This window comes from Triturus cristatus, chromosome 10 (genome assembly GCF_964204655.1).
Source record: "Triturus cristatus chromosome 10, aTriCri1.1, whole genome shotgun sequence".
In the NCBI taxonomy this organism is placed as follows: Eukaryota; Metazoa; Chordata; class Amphibia; order Caudata; family Salamandridae; genus Triturus; species Triturus cristatus.
The window spans coordinates 451,506,241-451,529,024 of record NC_140593.1 but is presented as its reverse complement, the minus strand read 5'-3'; the positions used below and the strand labels follow the sequence as shown (position 1 = coordinate 451,529,024).

Sequence of the window (22,784 nt, the reverse complement as noted above, 5' to 3'; positions counted from 1 at the left end):
AAATGACTTAATAAAATTCAAACAACACTTTCTAAAAACCGTTAGACGTTTGAAGGCCGCATGTCATTAAGTTCCCTTTTCCTGGAAATGGTCGATAGAGCATGTACTTGTTACCACAAACATCCTGATTTCTATTTCTTGTTAAAAAAACATTTTATGAAGTGTTATTCTTAATGAGTGCAATTTTCATAAATGCATACATATTCGGACTTACATCCATCATGGAATCTTTATTTTTTAAATCTAGTCGTCCTTCAAGTACAATTTAATTGTACCTTTTAGTTCTGACCTACCAGACAGCTTCAACTAGCTCGTTTGGATTAGCCCAAAAACCTACAGTGGGTTTAGAGCTCGCCCATTGCCTCAGTAGTTTGCTTTTTTTGGCAGCCTTACTTCCTTGTTTCTCATTTGATGGTTTTGCCTCCTCCTCCTCCTCTTAAGTTTGTCCCTTCCCTGGAACATAGCCTATGTACCATGCTATTGACTGGCTGGCCAGTATCCTTCCACTGCTCACTTAGTTTTCTTTTTCGCTAAGCCCTCCATGGAAGTGCATGTGTTTTCCAACTCTCTCTTTTGTGCGCTGGACCCCCTGCCAAATACACATCCCTGTGCTCTGTGTTGCCATATCTCCTCCATGTTGTGTTGACTCTCCCTCCATTGTTGTGTTTGCCCACCATCTTTGTCAATTCTCCCTCCACTCTGCTTTATTTCTATTTTTCTTTCCCCGACTCTTTCCCCGACTCACTCCCCTATTGCTCTGTCACCCCTAAAAATCATTTTATTATTAGTTTTTGATTTTTGTTTACATATTTTGAAGGACTTGGCAGCTCCCATTTGCTCCTGGACTGCACTACTTGCACCAATGCACTTTAGCACAAATGTTTTTTTAAATTTTTATTTACCCCGCCAAGTGGCATCCACCATATTGGCTCACAAATAAAAAAACATAGAATAGTGTCTGCATTATTGAGTAGGTGTAGCATGCAGTATGCCTTTTACTAATGCTGTACATCATTGCCAAAAACATTGGCAATGCCCATAGGTCACAAAGGCAAGACCTGTTGGTTTTGCCAAGGCTTGCTCATTTTGTCAGTCACAGTTCTTTGCAGGCACTGTGTCTTTAGACTGCAAGCAGACTGCCTCTGCATATTGATGAAGAGAAATTACATTAATTTACTATAATGAAACAAACTCATAAGCAAACATACTCGAACCCTTTAAGACAGAGAACACATAGCTTCAGACTACGGCACAAATGCAAACCCAAATGATTGTGCCTGGCCTATTTCGTTATGTTAATCACACACTTTAGTTGCAATAGAGAAGACAAGAAAATCACTTTTGTGTTTGTGGGAATTAAGGCGATGTCTTAGTTTTCTACTTTTCAGTTGTGTGTGGGATGCTTTGCTGTGGAAATTGCTTGTTACCAACTATATGTCTTTGATATTGGATTATGTGCATGTGGAGCAAGGGGGCCGGATAATGTTGTCTTGTATATCTCTTGAGTGCTGGTATGTGTAAGGATGTGTTACACTGTTGTGAAGATTTGCCTTGCTCTACATGGCTTCCTATACTATGTGTGAGAGGGCGGGAAGATTTGTCTCTCAAATTCTGATGCTTTGGTGAATAATGGATGTGTGGGGAGTAGGCTGTGGTGTTGCTCTAAAGGCGGCACTTCTAGCACATCTTACCCATGAAATTCCAGTCTATTCAACATGTGTAGCTGGTCTTTGCAGTTCAAGAAGTACATTGGCAGAAGTGCTGTCTCGTCTACACCACAAAGACTGGGGTGGGGTATTTTAACACAGAAGTAGTGCATCTCAGCTACCCTCTCACTCCATGGCTCTCTGAAGTGATCAGAGGTCCTTTAAATTGGGCTAAAGTTGCACCAAGTGCTGTGCACTGAATGGGACACTCACCATCACTCGCCCCAGGCCCAACCTTGAAAGCAAACATTGTTATCAACCTCTGATATATCCTTGTGCTCCCAGCACATTATTCTATCATAGTGCTAGTGCTTACATGAGTGTGCCAAGTCTCTCCTCAGTGGCATCGCTCCACATAAAATCAAGAGGAACGCCCGCTCATGAATGCGCTGTTACTGCAAGAGCCTTGGTGTATTTAGTATAATGAGACAGGATGTGCCGCCTATTCCGTAATACCAACCAGTATGTGTTGGCAGTGGCGGCTGCTACGGAATGGGGGTGATGGGGTGAGATGGGGGACAGGAGGGGGAAGGATAGATTACAAAAATAATAATGATAGTTACCTGATTACCGCCGCAGCTTGACAGCAGATTTGTGATTGGTCTAAGCGGCCTGTTTGCCCGCTCAGACAGTGCTGGGAGCCTTGGGGCTGTTCTCCATCCAAAATGGTAAGGGCGCACAACTGTTTGGCCAGCCCAAGATGGCTGGCCAAACTGTCATGTGCACAAACTATCCCTCCCTGTGACCCCAGCCCACCCGGCCCTAACATAGCCCCGTAACTGGTACGAAAAATAAAATGATAAAAGCGTTATTAATATCAGTTAATTTTTCCTTTTTCCACTGCTCTGAGAGCAGTAGGGCGATGCTCCTGCGCCTTGGCGGAGGAGCCACCACTGTGTCTTGGGCATTGTTTTCACCAATTTGTTGTCGCAAGCCCATGTGTAATACTGCAAGAGGATGGTCTACGGTTAGTTAGTCAATATGGTGTCCTTGTTGAATATCAGCAGTGCTCATCCTAAAGAGAGCTCAGTCGCTGCGGCCAGGTTTAGAGTTGGAAAACGCATAAAGAGGTGTGTCCTGCTTTTCCTGCTCGCGGCTATCAACTGTCATTCTCGAACGGCTATCAACTGTCATTCTCGAACAGCCTCGAGGCGTTAAGTCCGGAACCCTGCTTTTTGAAGAGAGGTTTCGAAAATGCAATTAGGATTTCGGCAACGATTTTTAATTGAATTCATGGAAAATAGAACAACTTAAAGCATTGCATTGATCCCTATTTACTTAGGAGGAAAATAGTTCAATAGAATCTAATCACTGTTCACTGGGAGCTGAAATGATGAAAGACACACATCTGTCTCGCAGCCTTACTGCGCTATGGATTTTCCTGGTAAAGACTCAAACGTAATTTAAAGACGTTTACATAGACCCCGAACACCACAGGCTAGTCATAGCATCCCTGCTCTGGTCAATACGAGGAGTACATTACTGAACAGCAGAGCACAAAGGAATTCCTCGCGATTGATGTTAATGTCAGAGTAAATCAAGAACTCAATTAATCTCCCTGAGCTCAACTTTTTATGGTTATAGTCTAAACTTTAATGGTGCCAAACCTCAACAGCAAGCAGCTGCTGCACAAGGCAACAGTATAAGTAATGTGTGACCTATGCAAACCTGGTAGTGCTATTATCCTGCACAGTTTCATATTGTCGTCTGCTTTACTTGCATATCAGATGCATTGCAAAGTCCAGGAGTGCAATTTTTTTAACATGAAAAACTACAGCATTGAAACAATAAAGCACACATAGGGCACATCCTCTGTGGAAGTTCCACATGAACTCTTGCAAATGGTTACGGGAGGCAGATCCTTCTAGATCGCGGCCGAGACCTGGAACGAGCTCCCTCTCAACATCAGATGAAGCCCGACACTGCAAGCCTTCAGAAGGGACCTCAAGGCCTGGCTCGTCGGGTGTCCTCGGAGCTGCCCGAACCCCGTGCCCCCTTAGCGCCATGAGACCCTTACGGGTGAGTAGTGCGCTCTATAAATCCCTGATTGAACTGTTTTAACTGAATCTAGTTCTGGCATAAGTGTATTTGAGCAAAGGACTTTGGACCTTATTTGGTGGATGAGGAGCATCCACGAAATAAAAGTGACTATCCCGTCCCCCGATTTAGAGTGCATAGAGGCCCTGTAAACTCTAACTAGGACTGACGGGGCAGCTGCTGCTTCGTGGCTGATGTGCCGCGCCCAACAAGGCCTTGGTCTAGCTGCACTTTCATGAGAAATTATTATGTAAAAGTCCTGAAAATCAGATCCAGCCTCTTGGTCCTATGATGGACACCCCGGTACAAGATGTTTCAAGCACCTCATCACAGTGACCCCAGAGGTGGAATGTACATCTAGAATCAGCAAGGAGCCATTGCCAACCCACAGACACTGCCGTAACTGCTAGGAAGAAAACGTTTCCATCATCATCAGGGACTTGACCATGCCTTTGTGATTGCATTGCCACTGATGAAGATGAAGTTGGCCTTTCGGCAACAAGAAAGCATGCTGAAATAGCTAAAATGGCTTCTTTGTCATTATTAGGTCTCTATATCAATAGAGTCCGAAGTGTTTCTGTAGACTGAATTCTATTGTAGAATCACCTATGAGCTTTCGATTGAAATGATCACTTTCAAAGAGATCCCTGTGCATCGTCACTGTCCGGGAGGTTTTTATCTCAGTTTGCCTTCATTCTTAACCTATATATATAAAAAAACAACCTTTCTCAAGTAGACTTATGGTGATATCAAACAGAGGAATTTCTTGTGTAACTTTTGCATCAACTGTATAACATTTTAAGTGTCGCGTATCAGACAGATTTTAGCTGCCTGTGGGCAAAAGCCATTGGTGGAGTTTACAAAAAACTTACAGTGGTTCAGTGCCTTCTCACTGCTTACTGTTCGTTGGCTTTATCGTCACTCTCATTTGCTTGCTTCTTATTTGATGATTTGCTTTCCTCTTTTTGTTTTGTCCAGCTTCTGTAGCATAGTCTGTTTACCAGCCTTTTGGTATAAATATTTTTTGTAGCACCTAGCAACTTACATTTGTTGCTGGACCACTCCACTTTTCAAAAATCATGTTTGGTTAGGTAACATATATATTTTATCTATCCATGTGGCATCCGCCATCTTGCATAGTAAAGTAAAAAAATAAAGAAAATGGTGCCCACCCCAATTAATAGGTGCACGCATTTCTGGTGATACATATGCACACATACTTTAACATTTATGTGCGCCTGCTGAATGACGCTGTGCAAATATTATGACATCCACATTGCATCATGACACATATGCACTATAAGTGTGTCACATCACTACATATTTTTTCAGCTTTTTTATGCTGCACACTCTTAGCAACAACTATTTTGGTTCACCTGTGCTGTACAGGGTCGCCAATATCATTGGCAAAGCCAATAGGTCTCAAAAGCGAGACTTATTTGCCTCATCAGTTTGTTAACTTTTTGCTGTGCCGACCATCTATAAATTCTCCATTCCTTTTTTTAACTTCCCTCTTCCTTCCAATTGCATTGCAGGCGACAGAGAGTGTTGGAGAGGTTGATAGAACACTTTCCAATGTTACACAATAATACTCTGATGAGAGCAGGCACTTGAGGAATTACAACTTAAATCTAGAGGACTATGTTAAAAATAGATTAAAAATAAGAACCACGTGTCATGTTTAAAAAGTTAAACAATTATACATTTCATGAAGTAAAACAAGCTGATTTTTACTCTAATACTATTCATTCAAATGCTTCAGGTTGTTTTCTACAAACTACTGCAGCTATGTTCATTTTAAAAATCAACCTTTTAGTTTGTTAGGTTGGCGTTAGTCTATTAATACATAATATAATAACGTATATTGCTTTCAGCAAGGTCTCTTTGTTGATTGATCTGTTATTTTGTCATTTACATTTTTATTCCTTTCACCACAACATATGGCACGAGGCAATGGGTGCGCTCACTCCAGTCATTGGCTAACTTCAATGTGGCACTCTGCACTCTGACAAGCAGAATATCCACACACAAAGTTGTTCCATTCAGTGGCAAGGGCTGCTTTTTCAATGCATGCTTTTTGAGCACAAGAAATATTTTTGCTTCTATCCAGTCCATTGAAGAATTTATTGTTTGATTATTTAAAATCATTACAATTAGAAAAACACTTTATAATAGATTTATAAAAAGAGAGATAAAAAAGTAAACCATTGATACAAAAGTTAAAACACTGCGATATTAAAAAAATGTAATTGGAACGGGAAACCCTAAGTTAACATGATTTTCCAACAACTTGCTTTATCTAAAAAAGGGTGCAGTCCCATTAAAAAAGTTTTTTTTTAGATTGACGAGCACTTGCCATTGTTTGCAAAAAACATGACAAAACTAGGCGATCTTTGACAAAGCCAAAAGCCTAGTGATCAATACCAGACCTACTGCCTTTGCCAGTGCTTGTTTTTTTTCTGGTGGGTTCTCAGTTCCAGCAGCTACAGGCACAGTGCATGAGTTGAGACAGGGGTTAGAAAAGCTGTTTCTAGAAACTATTGCATTTGGAATTAATTTATGAACTAATACTTGTATAAAATGTTTGTATATCCTATAAACATACATTGTGCTGTCAATAAATGTTACATATGTGAATTAGATTTAACCCCTTCGCTGCTGCGGACATTCCGCTGCAGCGCTGGGGGGGCAGGGGGGCAGCGCGGTGGGCCTGTGCTCATGACGGAGCCGCTCCGTCATGAGCCACGGTTGAGCTGTGCTCATGACGGAACGGTTCCGTCATGACTCCGCCCATTTGCGTTGTCCCCCCGCACAGGCGGGGAAACAGCGCCGCGTAGGTGGAGCGGCCGCCAACGGTCGTGTCATGACGGAACCGTTCCGTCATGAGCACACGGCAACCGTGGCTCATGACGGAACGGTTCCGTCATGAGCGGGGAAGGGGTTAAAATGCTCCTTTATTTACTCCTCTGATCAATATTGCACTAGCTCGGTGGGCTATGGCGTGCATGTTGTGCATAGAAGTTCAATAATGCTCTGTGCCATATTTTGCTAAGTGCAATGTGTACGACTTTGAGCGCGAGCATCAAAATTATGAGACATGACTCATGAAGTCTCTCCCGCTATGACAATGTTCTTCTATTTGCGCAATCAATGCCTCAGTTGTTTCAGAGTCTGAAATACTGTCTCCGTCCCTAGGGTTACAATTATTGCCAGTGAACAGATTTAACCCATTCTTCACTTCTCAGAGTTGGCATATATCCTCAAAATAGTAAATGATATTAGTCCATCTTCAACTTTAACTATCTGTATTTTAAGAGCACTGGAAGTTATTTCCTACATTTCAGTAGCTGTCTTAATTTGACTTCACAAGTCTGTTCAAACGACTAAAAATGTACATTTTTGATAAATAAAAATGGTATAGATTACCATGTTTCCTTACTTGTACAGGATTGTAATGCTTTGTTACAAAATGTGGTGTATTTTGCAATAGGGCAAAATATGCCAGCTGCATCCGGCGTACAAAACCTCAGCTTTGGCATAAATGGAGTATGCCATGGTTCTATAAACTTCTGTGTAGGAGCAGCTTTGTTGGTGGAATGGTGCCCTGTGTGTGATTTGCTATAAAAATTGTTGTTAAAGTTGATGTGTTTGCATCACTGAGACACAGAAGACTAAATGGTGCCTGTGGAATCTCTCAATGAATTACGCCCTCTGGAAACCAACCCCGGAAAAATATGCCTTATTGACAGCTGCATCTTACACTAATAGCTAAGAATCTTGCATATTGAAGGTACCCTGGTAGTACCCAGAATGTGTAATCCTCCTGTTCCAATCTTCTGACTCATACAAAATATTAGAATATTGGAATGTGGACCACTCCATTGAATACAATGAAGGGCTCCGGTCTTATACGGGCCAGCACAAGCCAGCAGAGCAACATTCCAATGCTGCTGCTGTGAACAACTGCCTCTTTGAGCAATTAGAACATTCTGCCATCTAGGGGAAGAATGTTCTAATGGCCTTAGAGCCCTCTTGTGCCCTTCGCCTCGGGCCTTTAACGCTGGATAGGGCCTTTAACGGCCTGTAGAGCCCGCTAGGTCGGGCTCTAAGGCTATATTAGAACATTGGAACATTGGGAGCTCCATTGAACACAATGAAGTGGCTCAGGGCTAATAATGGCTGGTATAAGTGTTCTGTTTTAACATTCCAATGTTTGTCTTGCTGATTCTCCTTTTTTTATATTTAGAACATTTTATCCTCAGTAAGTGGAATGTTCTAATAGCTTTCTAGCCTTTCTGCCTCAGGCTATACCGGTTAATAAAGGCCCTCTCCCCCGTTATAGGCCCACGCCTACAAGCCCGGTTTATAACTGTGGTTCAGGGACTTTAACAACCGATGTAGACCTCGACAGCGGGCTAGAAGGCTATATTAATTGTGCTATCTTCCTAAAGCTCCTGGCACAAGCTCTTTAAGATACTACATATATCTCCAGGGGCACTTTTGGAGGCATTGTCTTAATATATCAATCTAATAAAGAGAAACGCTAATGGTGTTGAATTAACAAACAAGCCTGAGTAAAACCATATTTTTCTTCTAACATTATATTATTGAGGAAAGTTGATCCCAAATGTGAATAAGCGGTGCACTAATGCAAGAACATTAAATACTGAAAGACAGAATTACTTATTAATTTGAGTGAAGACATATTTACTGTGTTTACAAGTCATAAAGCAGGTAGGTTGTTTTACTTGTGATTTTCAATGTGTGAAGACAGGACAACAAATAGATAAAGCATATTACTTAAGCGCTGCTAATTGAAAATGTTGAACTAGGAAAGATTTGAAATAGCTTGTTAGACACGCATTTCAATTGAAAAACAGTATATTAAAACCTATGTATGAACATTAAGATTTGGCATTTCAACTTCACTAATAGCTTACTTTGTAAAATTCTGATTCGGAGTGGGTCACAATCTGACCTACCTCACGAATATTAACGAGGTCCATTACAAATTGCCACACACTCTGATTGCAGGCCATCACAGGGTTTGCGGCAGGCTAGGGTCAGCAGACCACCATGTCTCTGATCCCCTTTCAATAAAGTAAACTTTTAATGCAGTCCATTTTTCTTAAAGGAAGCAGGTATATGTATAAAAGAAAACATTTATTAAATTGTGATTCTTTGAGAGCTGGCAGTGGTCCACTGGACCTCTGCCTGCTCCTCAAAATATTCCTTATAATATTCAGAAAGGGGAAGAGGTCCCAAAGAGCCCTATTCCATTTGCCAGTGGGTCATAATATATTGATACAGTACCTACCAAATCAGAAGGGACACCTCTTAAAACCCCCCTTCCAAATAGAAATTTGGTAAGGGGTCAGAATCCGGCTTTAGGACTCTGTCAAAGTCCTAAAAGTGTAACAATTCCTAAAATTAGATTTGTACATTCAAAAAAGCATTTTTGGAGGCTTAAACTCCAAAATTGTAGCACTTGAGACCATAAAAATGCTTAGTACATTTGGCCCAAAGTTTGCAAAGCATAAGCACAACTTTTGCAGTGGTCATGTCAGTTTACAGGCTGGCGACTCGTCACTCCTTTCACTCAGACGTGGTGAGTGAGGAAGAGAATGTGGTGCAGAGCAGAAATAGATCACAGGTGGTTTTGGCAAGGGTTTAGCAATGATGTGGGTGAACAAGAGGGGATTTTCAAATCTTAAAGAGCGTTCTGGTGTTTATATTTTTTACAAAGTTTTGTTTTCAACAAAACACTATTTCTAGGCTAAGAATCGTTTATCATTTTTACATCTGAACTTAATAATTTTATCAAATGGCATTTCATACGTTTTGTTTCTTAAAGAATACCGTCATCCCTTCCTGATGCGTCAATGAAAAATAAATGTGCGTTGATTTCTCCTGCACCACCGCAGGAGTGAAGGAATGACATATCCCTCCATTTGCCATCTTGCCCACATCGAAAGGACTCCACTGACCCTGGGGCTCAACATTCTCCCACCAACACTGGAAACAGCCACCAGTGCTGGGGTTCCCATGTTTCGGCCCTCGGTTTCGTTTACATAGTGCCTGTAAGGCAGCACCAGTGGAGGAAAGGCTTGTCCTGCTGCCCTTGACTTCAAAAGTGTAACCTCTGTTAGCAATCTCCTACTTGTAATTACAGCTGCTCACTCACTCCAAACAGAGTTGCCACCCGCCAATGTATTGTATGGTATTGTAGCATTTGGTAGCACTTACAACCCATATGTGGGGCTCTGTAGTTCTTACCCACAATGATATTAAGCTATACCTTGGGAGGATGCAGTGTTGTTTTCAGCCTATATGGCAAGTGTTACTATGTCATGTATGATGACCCCGCCGAGGTGCAGTTATGGTGTTATGGGATGCAGCGCTTGGAAGTGTTGCAGGTGTAGGTATGTGAGAGATACATGTACAAATTATAATCAGGACTAATGTCTACTTTGCTTCTCGATACCTTCAGTGTGCTCTGTGTCAAGGACTTCAACAAAAGCTATATGGGCACTCCAATGAAACTGTAACAGGAATATTTATAATACCTTCCATTATTAATAAGTTGATCTTTATAGAGCGCTTTCCCAAATAGTCTTGCACTTGGGTACACCATAAATAGCAGATGTTATGTTTGACCAAATCAGTGGTGCTCATTGCATTAACCTCAGGAAGATAAAGACAACAGAACATGACCCATAGTGCAACCCAGTAAGAACAGCACACAATGGCACACAAAATGAACCAAGACCACAGTCATACACAATCAAATATAGTATGATAGGACATGCATGTAGTCCAAGACCAGACTGTTCAACACACTGGATCACAGATTCATCAGTAATCAGACATTGTGGTGCCAGACACACCTGTTACTTAGCACAGTGCAAAATATCCTTTGGTGATTCTCCACATTCCCATGCATTGATCACAAATTACCTGATTTACTGGGATATGGGCACCTGTATGCTTCAGCCATATTGACATGCACACTGGCTCCTCTCAGAAAACGTAGACGCAAACCCACCCACAAAACGCACACATAATGCAGTCAGGAATCTTTCTGCACCAGCCAGTAATCAACCACTCATACTAAACTAGTTGCATACGCAAGCATATCTGAAGCCAACAAGCACTATTAATGCCTGAATAATTTTTGTGCTACCCTCCTTAACATGCTTACGGACAAACAATTACTCAAAACTGGCAAACCACAACAAATCTTCACCATCCAGATTCAGGTCTCCACAAACCCCAAAGCTCTAAGGATTCAAACTCCATACACATGTCAATCTTAAGTCTCAAGGACATATCGCTGACAGATACGCACTATACCTGAAACATAATGTGACGCCACATGACATGGCATGATATTTCATATAATAAGGACCAAGCTAACACAAAATAACTAGAGGTTGTAAATTCTCTGAACAGGTAATATGCATTATCTCTCGAGTGTAATTTATCTAAGTATTTTAACAACTAGCACTGAAAGCCTAACTAACAGAATCCGTGGTGAGGGTTCTAAATTTGAACTAATATTTATTTGTGTGACATGAGTGGTGAACCAAATCATTGAATCTGAGACTATGTATCCCATTTTAATCCTTTTGACAATTTGTTCAATATATCTGCACAAGGTACAACAATAGAACCATCTAGAATAATATGAAAACAAACCACCTCCAAGAACTAAACTGTAGCAAAAACCGGCTCCAGGTCCTGACCAAGGAGACCCTCCCCCACAGTTGACTCATTTGCCCATAAATCTATCCCTAATGTTCTTACCGAACAGAAGTTCTGTTTTGCGTTTGATGTAGTGCGAACACAATAGACCGTCTCTCCAAATTACATCTGAACTGTTCCACAGTCTATCCCCCGTCTTATGCCCTCCCAGGGGGATACAAAGAGCCCAATTCAGAGACACTGTGCACTTGCTGTAATCCTTCACCCTGACCCTGCACTGAAAGAAAGGAATCCCCTGCCAGTGCAAGAGGCCAGCAGCCCCGGAGTCCCTCCCGCGCTGACTCGTGGCATCAAAGCGGAGAGAAATGCTGCATTTGCACATGGAGATCTGCGCCCTCGCGCATCAGCTGCTGCCGTTATTCAGGGCAGGGATGGTCTGCCAAGGGACCGCAGAAAAACCTTTGATCCAGAATCTCCTCAGAAAAGCGCGGGTGTCTGAGGATTACGTAAGCATGGCCGGTCTATCGACCTCCTCGGGGTGGGGTAGCGGGCGGACATGAAGGAGAGGCCTGCCAGTGGTTTTTCTTGTTGTTTTTTTTTTGGTCAGGACTGTGGTAAAATATCGAAATATGTACTTTCGGGAGCAGCAAATCACTCCCTTTTATGGAAACAAGCAGTATGATGGATTGCGTAGTAAATCCCGGGGACAGGGACTTTTTGACCTCGAATTCTGAGACCTCTAATTGGGAGGGATTGTACGGCCACATGGATGATCAGGGCTCAGTGTTTTGAGAAGCAAAGTAACTCCCACGTGGCTCTTCTCGGAATCGCAGATTTCCAGCATCCCAAAATGTATGTATTTCCATGGTATGTGGAAAATTGGGCACGTGCTCAGTTAACTTCACGTTCAAGGCAGCCTTAGAGTGCTCAAGTAGTTGCATTGTTTTATAGAATAGATACTTCTGGACAAGATCGCCAGGTAGGAGATGCAAGGGTGAGCAAATACCACCGCAGGGCTGCTACCAGCCTTGTGATATAGCCAGTGTCATTAACCGTGTTGTAAAATAACTATGGGCCAGATGTATCAAAGGGTTTTACCCATGCTGTGTCTATGGAAAAATGTGTTCATACATATGGCCCAATATCTTTAGCAGTTGCTTGGTTAGGAGCTGGCTATTGGTGCCTGTTATCTGCCATTGATTAGTAAGATGTGGTAGTTTTAAGTTTTAAATAAAGTCTCATGCATAGTCGTGCATAATTATAGTCAGTAGTCCTTGTGAGGTTTTTTTTCCGCATGTGATGTCATGGGTGTGAAAAGGGTCTGTAATGTCATTTCCATTATCACTGAGATGAATGTTCGTCTTCCTTGTCTGGGATTCCCAGTCATCAGCATTTCTATATTCTTGAGGTGCACCAGGGTGTACAAGGATCTTTGGAACACTGGGCAACTTGGCATTTTGTAATAGGCCTCATGAAAATGTGCCCTTAACTGATGCTTCAACATGCCAAAACTTCATGGCAACTAAGGTGTCTGCCTAAAATCTCTTTAGTGTAGCATAATTCATGTAGGCGCAAGTACACTATGAGATGCTTACTCAAACATCTAAAGTTCGGGACCAGATACAAAGCAGAAAGTAGAATCCTAGTGCCGCAGATAGTACATGAGTGGCATTTTCAAATAAATTGTTCTCATTTGTGGAAAGCACCTTCATGTGGAATCTGGCATCTGCAGCTATCTTGTGATCATGTAATTGTATCAAGATACAAGGAACTACCTTTTTTGCTGCAATCAGCTGCAGCGTTTAGAATTTTTAAAAGCCAACACTTGCTCAGGGGGATGCACATTTTTCTCGCACAATGTGCTCAGACCTATAGTTTCAATGTAGTTTGAAAAACTCAATAGTCGATTTCGTAGTTTAATGTTTAGAAGAGAGATAATTGTCATTAGTCAATGGTTCCTTGATTTAATAAAGAAGACAGAAGATGCAGCAGTAGCCCCATAAAAAGTGTTAATACCTCATTAGTTTAATTGCCCTTAGAGGATAATTTAAAGAATTTAAAGGTCAAGCCCTGCCTAGCTATAGCATCTGTTGGGGATCCGAGATTCTGCCCTCTCACTGTTATTGTCCTATCTTGCCAACAGAACCTTCTCAGTTGAATTGGGAGCCTTCTCATCCAAACCTTTCAAACTGCCTTGTGGGGTGCCTCAGGGCTCGTCTCTGAGCCCTACATTATTTAATGTATATGTGGCTCCTCTTGCTTCCATTATACGACAGTCTGGGTTTTCGGTCGTCTCTTACGCAGACGACACACAGTTGGAGGTGTCAGTCTCAAGCAACGTGGAGGAGACCGCTGACCAATTCAATAGCTGTAAGTCACAAGTCAACCAATGGATGCAGTTTAACTGCTTGAAATTGAATGGTGGAAAGACCGAGGTCTTGATGCTGGGCGCCGACACAACCTTTTGGTCGCCCAGGTGGTGGCCTGCCAATCTGCGAAATTGTCCTTAACCCCGGGGCCCAACGTTAAAAACTTTGGAGTCATCTTCAATGACATATTAACATTTAGTAATCAGATTAACATGTTGACAGACATTTTGTGTTCCTTTTTCCCAGCAGAGTGGAAACTTCATGAATGTTGTGGATAATCACAACCTAATTATGTTTTTATTGGGTCCAAAAGTAACAAATGTGTCCCAGAAATAAAGCCATCATTTATTTTCTGTACAAACCTAGTGTGAACTATTATCAACCGATTATGTACAAATTATCATTGAAACAACTGGTGTTGTATCTAATGTTGTCATGTTAAGTAACTTTGGCTTACACTTTATAGTTTATGAAAAAAATAATGGCCCCTGATTCAACTGAAGGGTAAAGCAGGGCTATAGTATCCAGCTAGGCACAATTCCTCAGAAAATAGCATAGGATTAAGCTTATTATCACCTCATATGACCAGTCACACTTTGTCCCCATCATTACAAACGTGTTTCAGTATTCCCTCAATCTGATGTTTTAATCTCTTAGAAAGTAACCAGATGACCTGATGTGCAGATCGGTAATAGCAATATTCAACCAACAATCTTCAGATTAGAAGTGATTTACAATATGTTATATCATTTTTTTCTCATACAGAGGTTGGGAGGCATGGATTCATTAAGTGCCTATAGCTTTGAATGGGAGACAAAAATAAAAGGGTAGTGGGATCATAGATTGTGAGTTAAGATCGTGGAAACTATCTCTCCTCATAAATCCTCTTTGCACACTGCAAACCCACTTAGGAGGTTTCCTTGTATGTTCTGAGGTTAGTGGAGTTGATATTCACTTTTATTGGTGTTTAACCTCTGCTGTTCACCGCCATGTCCCCCCTGCTTGCCCCTGTGCTTTCTCCTCCTGTAACGATAATGTAGATGGAGTGGGCATGATCCCAGATAAAGTTCAGCAGCCCTCAATGGCATGGGGCGGGTGCCTTGTTATCTTGTCAGCAGCACCTCTGATGGGAGAAACTTCAGAAGTTTGGCTCAAACCTCTAAAACAGGTGTACTTATGTGTCTTGAATAAATGGACAAATGCGCAGAGGAGGCACACATGGTGTGATAATGGGAAGTTTCATTGGAGTCAGTCTTCAGAGAAATCCTCATAAGCATTAGAACTATGCAGCATCTAATCTCTGCTGGTTGTAATGATGCTGGAATCATATGTCGCTATATGTGTGTTAGTTTGTCTGGTGTCTATTAATAAATTAATCTAAATCTGCCAACTGCATGGTATGTAAATGTTTAATGATGCTTAACCCTATATTATAAGAATCACCCGTAATTTACAGAGAATACTCTTTCTTACAGTCGGTCCACATATAGGTCGTTACTGTGGGCAGAACAACCCAGGCCGCATTCGCTCCTCCACTGGCATCCTTGCTTTGAGTTTTTTCACCGACAGCGCCATCGTCAAGGAGGGATTCACTGCTAACTACACTGTCTTACAGGAAAGTGGAACTGAAGGTCAGTGCTTAATGCTCCCACAGAGTCCCCGCATGCATATCCTCCGTCATGTATTCCAGCACTCCAGGAGCCGCATGAAACATTAAAGAGTCTCTTAAATAAATAAGCATGTTTTCTATATATATATTTACGCAGAGGGAAAATATGCAGCTTCCTGAGGAGCAGCTCCCCAAAAGGAAAAGTAATGTCTTTAGACAGTTCTTCATGTGAACAATAGTATAATAGACTGTTCTTTTTCGTAGACAATAATGCTAATACAAATCTGAGATCATGCTTCAAGCCTTTTAGAAAACTGGTCCATTATTATCAGTTGGAGTCTTAATTAGAAGACATACTGAATTTACACAGAAGGTGTTCCCATGACAAGGTATGTGGGTGTAGCAGTTTTTAGGCTAGATAGTACAAACATATGGATCACTATGAAAATATTGTTGTGAATATCGCGTAATGTTTTGGATGTATTCATATACACATTACTATTGCTGTTGTTGTTGTTTCTGAACAACCGGAATTTCATAACCTGTGCAGAATTTTTGAACATAAATTCGATTGAACTGCAGGGTTATACAAAGAAGAACATCTGAATGAAATCATCTAATGCAAATACAAATAAAGTGGTACAAAAAATCTCAAAACTTCTAAAAGGCACATTGTTTGTACCTTTCCATAGTGATTTGGGTCCACTCCAGTGCTTCTTATAGAGATTCACGCAGAGCAAACTGCAGGGGAAGAGGGCCTCACATGCATCTAAAGAAATTGTATTATAAGAGACAGTGAGATTCTGTTTGAAGACTGATATTCCTACCAATGTTCAGAGAGTAAAGTAGTTGCTACTCTACACACCCCAGAGAAAGGCTGTTTCAGAGGAAAGGACTACTGCTTTTGGCATGGTGCTTTAATATTTGAAGAGGTGCTTACCTAAAGCTGAATTTAGTGGTGCTAACACCAATCGGCCCCTAAACATTTCCCAAAAATAACAGCCTTGCAGTAGGGGTCTTATGCATAGATTAGTTTACCCACGGACAAACTCAAAGTAGTGCACTAGATTAGACTAATCCTGCACTGCTCAAACAGGTTCACCAAAGCCATGAACCGTATTCCGGAATCTCTGAAAGAGAAGGGATTTTGTACAGATATTTCCCAAATCCAAGTCTTTGTCTTATCTCTGTTGTCACTTTATCTTCAAGTGAGTTGAACTGTTCGGGTCTTCATTCTGTGACCAGTTAGCAGCGTTGAAGGGAAGGCCTGTAACATTTTCTGTGAAATAGGGACATTATCTAAATACAAGTAAGAATAATGGACCAGTATAATGTCAACTTGTATGCGCTAGAGGAACATATTCACTTAGAATTATGTACACAACCTCTACTCTTACACCCAAAGTTCTATAAGAAAGATAAAAATATGCTTTAAAATGTGTTATTGAGATAATTGCCATACTAGACTAGCTGAGCAGAACAAATGCACTGCCATACACCAATGATAGAAAACCTTCTTTACGTTACTTTCTTTTCATTGATGTCATTTAGAGTGCAAGGAACCCCTTGGCATGGAATCCGGAGAAATTGGTTCTGACCAGATCACAGTTTCAACCCAATACAGCACCAACTGGTCCGCCGAAAGGTCACGGCTCAACTACCCTGAGAATGGATGGACTCCTGGAGAAGATTCCATTAAGGAATGGATACAGGTAAGCAGATCCACCCGCAAAGGGCAGCATGATCAAATATGAGAAGCAAATGCCCACATTGCAGCAGCAAGTGAACAACAATTGCAGGTGCAGGTGCCACTACAGAAATCTCAAGCCCAGCAGGACTAAACGATGCTAAGACAGTCGATTATTCATTTTGTTTGTCTGCTAGATTGCCCTGGCTTTGCAAGAGGTACTTACAGCACTGATTTGTGTTTTGTTCTTCAGTCAGCATTAGTTCAAAGCATATATGGCAACTGAAATAGTAAATATTTTATTATGTGCCCTAAGAACTTGCTCTTTGGAGACTTCTAAATCACTTGCAGCAGATATAAAAAAATGAAAGCCTGGCCTTACCTAAATCTTCTATCTAGCAATCCATTTTAGGGTAACCCGGGTCTTTCTGTGTGTTGTCTAGAGATATTCTGTTTTTCATGTGTGTTTATTATTTATCTGGAATGACATTTGTATTTGAGCAAATTGTTAATACTAATGTTGCTTCAATTACTTACATTATTGTCACAATGTTCGTATTTTGACCGGATACAACCGCGGCAATGACTATAGACCATCTATGATTTACTGGCTCAGTGGGCTTGTGTAGTGTTGTCTGAAGGTCGCCTTAGGGTTGGGTGGAGTGGCAAAATGGGAGGAACTGTTCAATTTTGAAGTTCATATTTTTGCCAGTAAATCAATATTGTGTTATGGAAACAAGGTGTACATCCATTTTTAGGTCTCGCCTGACCCAGCGCATGCGCTGGTCTGGCGAGACTTATTGAGAGGGCTCCAAAAAGTGCTACCAGGCCAGCCTAGAGCCACAGTGCATGTGCGCGGGCGCGCGCGGCGCTCTTTACCGACATTACTTTCGGTTTCACGGCCGCACGGCCGCCTTGATCTTTGTTCGTGATCGCGATCACTTTCGCGGCTGCAGGGCCGCTTTGCATAGCCAATAGGTCTCGCTTTTGAGACCTTATAAGTATTTAGTTATGCAACTGTTGCATGGCTAAACACTTATAAGGTCCCAAAGGCGAGACCTATTGGCTATGCCAATGCTTGTTAGTGTTGTTATACATTTGGAACATTGAAAACGGGGTAGGGCTTTCAACCAGAAAACTTAATTTGTGGTATGCGGTTTCCTTAGTGTACACAAGGAAGAGAGAAAACCTTAATAAATGGTACTCACTATAATGTGGATCATATCACTTAATATGAAATATCCTGTAGATTCAGATCATGATTACTTCATATTTTAAGCTCCATAGAGTGTATCCATGTAACTCTTCACTGTCATGCCTCAGCAGACGCACTACATGGGGTCAGCATTTCAGGGGCGCAGAAGTACAATGTGCACCTTGCCAAACGCTCCCGCTGTCAGTGAAGCGCAACTCGGTTTGTTTTTATGTAGAATGTTTACAGGACGTGCACAAATATAATTTAAGGATTTAAAACTTACTGGGACTCATACCTTCTGTGTTCCAGCACAGGGATGATTTCCATTCTGGTTCTGCTGCAGAAATGCATATTTCCTTTTGAACAAGCACATGCAGAATTCTGGGCATTGTCTACAGGATGGAAATGCAAGGGTTTTAGAGTGAAGATCCTCAGTGATATCTGAGTCACTGGTATTTCAGTGTGCACCACCTAGTTACACCTATTCAGATGGCCCGCTCCATACATCCTTCCTCCAACACCTCATGTCCATTCTCAGCCAAGATACCTAAATGATGGTTTCCAACCTTTAAGGCATACCTCCCCCTGGGCCTACCTACACCCAAAGGCATGCTACTTCTAACAATCTTCCACCCATCAGGTCTTCAGAACCCATATTTCCAATCTAACCATCCACCTTTTTGTTGGCACTGCAACTGAGAGGCACACCACCCTGCAAGACGCCCATGAATATTGCCTCTAGACAATGTAACTTACCCGCTCTTAGAGTCATTGCACCTTCCTTTAAAACCCCACTTCAGCTGCCTTTCCATGTTCAACAATGCTAAACAGGCTTAAGCCACTGAGCACCACCTAGATCCTCATTGGCTAGTGCTGATGAAGGGAAAAGCCCTTTCTCTGCCAATGGTGGTCGCAACAATCTCCTCATAGAGCAATGAGACAGGATTTTGCTAGCAAACCTGCCAGGGTGAGGTCAAAGAAGGAGATTACAGAGGAAGTAGAGCTACTTTACTACCATGGAGATCCAAAAAACGGGCATTCTTGAATTTCCATGCTAGGAGAAGACCCCAGATCCATTAATAAGGATACAATATAGGTTTTTCTGCCCAACCGTACAAGGAGAAACAACTATCACTTTTTGAGAGCTGGGTATTACCTATTTAAATATAAAACAGGGCTATTTTTATATGTCCAGCGCGGTCACCCAAACACTGAACCAGCCTTCATTTTCATCAATTACTTCATCTTGAAAAGCAGCTTATGGTTTTGTGTACAAATTGTTCTTCGCTGGATGTGGCAGGGCACATTTGCGGATAGAAATTGGTGTTTGGTTGTGCCAGCCACCTTCTTAACCAGACATTGGGTTCTGAGCATAACACTGGTTTTCGCTGGGACCTGCTGTGCATGTAATACACTGTTCAGTCTGGCATTCTCTGTTCAATGCTCACAGCTGTTGTATATTGAGACGTTTCCTAGTAGCACTGCTTTTTACAGAATACTTGTAAAAAATGCAATGTGGGCATGAGAAAGATGTTGTGATTTTCTCTCTTTGTTTCCCATCTCATTATACACAGTTCCAAAACGCGTCCTTCTGATGTGCGTGAGCTAGTTCGCTTTATTTTATTTTCACATGGAGGCATTTAATCCGTAATTGCTAAAATGTGGTGGAAATTGGCCAGCCCTATCCCTCTGTCTCTTTCTTGAGCACTGAGGCCCGCATTTTACATAAATATTTAATGCTCTACATGGCTCTAAAAGCAGTACTGCAATCTTACTGCCCACTGACCCATATAAGGTGCGCTCTTGGCATCTGAAAGGATCTTAGAACACAAAAAAAGAATAGGGTCACAAATGTTCACAAACGACCAACATGTTTGGCTCTCTTCAGCTCCCTAACTTTCATAGGGCTCAGTGAGGGCCTCTGTCATGGATGAATTATCAGTAAAGGAAGTGGTAAGGCACACCATACGCCAGCTCTTTTGTGTGCACACCTGCTTCGCAGCCTGGTTGACTCAGGTCGCGAATTCCAAGATACCTTGCGACCATGCAAGCATGCTGAAGCGCCCGGTTGTGAGGCATCGCTTTCTGGCACAGCAGGCGCCCTTGTTCCATTGCAATAAGTGGAATTTGAGAGCAGAAGAACTTAAGCAGGTCAAAGCAGAAGCCTTCTCAAGCATTAAAAAATGCACAAAGTAATGCGGTGGGGCAGGTAATACCGATTAGGCCTCTTAAGGGGAACACCTAGACAGTGCACACAATGCCCACTTTATTTTGTATGGCCCACTCAGGCGGATTTGTTCGGGATTTCTTCCAATTGGCGGGATACTTTCTTTTGCTAGAAAAAAAATGTCCCATTATCAGTCGGTATATATGCCCAGTTTTGTGAGCATCCCATCTCAACAGCGCATTCTCTCTCCTGAATGAATTATTTCCTTACTCACCGATACGCAACAGGATTACAGTTAAAAAGCAGAACACACGAATGCATTTTAATGAATCAAATGTTCACCAGGCACCGTTTTAATAAAAACTGGCTTATTTACGAGAGGTATTTATTTACGGGGAATCTGTTTCACTTTTGCCCTGAATTATCTTTCACGTTCTGTTGCTATAGCAACAGTATGAGCAAAGCCAGATCATGTGGTCTCGCCGTGGATTAACTATGCTGCTTTGAAAGCAGGGGTAGCTCCAGAGAGAGAGAGAGAGAAAGCAAGCTCTCTCAATTTTCATGAGTCAAATTAGGAATTTGCTGACCATCGTGTAACAACAATACGTTAATTAACTAGCAGCAAGCCTCTGCTTTCTGGGAGGTGTAATGTCTACAAGAGACTAAGAATCCAGTTTGTTCAGTAATGGAAGGAGAGAGAGAAACAAAATGAACACAGAGCAGATCAGAGAGTTTTAGCGCACAACAACATAGATGTATTACAGAGAAAACCAAAAATCTTTTTATTTTAAAGAAACCATGGCTCGACCTGGACGCCCTCAACTCTTTTTTCATTTTTATTTCCCCCCCAGCGCTTTCTGAAAGTGTTTTGGTCAGAGGCGTCACACACAAAAGAGCCCCCTCAGCATGAATCTTGTTTCTGGGGCACTAAGAACACATTGTGTCAGGCCACCCCACAGCTATGCAAAGGTCCTGGGACGAGCAGCTGCCTCCTGAATAGTGGAAACTCCATGCACCACAGTGTCTGCAGGACCTAACTTACATCTGGTTTTGACGTGAGTTCCGCACCAAGCTTCTCGCTGTTTGAATGGTGCATTGTGGAACATGCCCCAGGTATCAGTTGCTACCTGCATCCCTAATAGCAGAGTAGGTGGGTTCATGTACAATTAATGTGCCACACAAAGGTAGTCATGAAAAGGGGTGATGGTGCAAATCATCTGTGCTGAAGCACATTCAGGTGTATTTTTGAACCCCAGTAGGACACAAGAACATGCAATAAAAAGTAGATCTGAGGTTGAAAATAAAGACTTTGTTAAAAATTATAAATCATTTCAAGCGGGCGGCTCTCTTTGAACTCTCCATTGTGCATGTGAATGGGACCACATGTAGTGTCGGATAAAAACAATATTTTCTATTTCTTCAAAGACAAAAGAGGAATCCACTCCTTCTGTGGCAATTTAGCTACCTTAGCTGACACGGCCACTTCTTGGGACGTATCTTTGGTTCACTGAATGCAATTTAAGTCTGTTGTACTGTCCTTTTATGGAAATGAAGATCCTATTGCGACTACTGGGATGGTGAAGGGTCATAGTGATCAATGAAAACCTTTATAAATTCAAGAAGACAAACTTTGAGTTTTCTAGCTGGAAGAAACAGTGTTCTTTGTGCTTTTATAGGAGCATGTGCCATCACCTGGTTTTCGGATCGGCAATGAGTTTAGCAGTGTTCTGCAACACACCAAAGCCAGGAGCTTTAGATGTGAAAAATGTGGAATGTTTCAGCTACTAAAGCCATATGTTTCATATTTATCGACTGTGAAGTTCCATCGCACAGCTGTCTTCCTCCCGACCCTTCATCTCTCTAGTGAACCCGCTGCTGTCTACCTAAAACCATGACTGCACATGAGAATAGTTTCCAGCTCTTGCAGTCTACAAGCATTTACAGTCTTCAAAATGAGAGGCTAGACTGTGTCCCAAAACAAGAATGGCCCATGCCAAGCTTACCCCGTTCCTCAGGTTTGATGTATTGAGCAGAACTAATTCAGTTACAAAGTTCATAAACGTTTCTTGAAAACAAAGCTTGCTCCAAAGCAGTAAAGGCATTCAAACATTACAATAAAAGGAGTGCACATTGTAGTTAAGAATTTGCATTTATTTGCTTTATGAATCATTAAAAATAATGTTAAACCCATAGAAGCACCAATTCAGAAGCAGCGAACCCTCCCTATCTCTCATCACATTCTTTTTCTGAAATTGGCCTTAGTAAGTACTAATCTTCAAGGTTTGGAAGCAAGCCTTCACTGACAGCGAT

The 22,784-nt window shown here is 41.8% G+C and overlaps 1 protein-coding gene across 2 annotated transcripts in view; it reads left to right on the top strand.

Moving 5' to 3' along the window:
• Positions 1 to 22,784, top strand: part of NRP1 (neuropilin 1) — a 230,756-nt gene that overhangs the window by 117,659 nt on the left and 90,313 nt on the right. For both annotated transcript variants that reach the window (XM_085631861.1, XM_085631860.1), the window contains exons 6-7: positions 15,292 to 15,447; positions 16,977 to 17,137. In XM_085631861.1, coding sequence (XP_085487987.1) covers positions 15,292 to 15,447; positions 16,977 to 17,137 — 317 coding nt within the window. The remainder of the gene's footprint in view (positions 1 to 15,291; positions 15,448 to 16,976; positions 17,138 to 22,784) is intronic.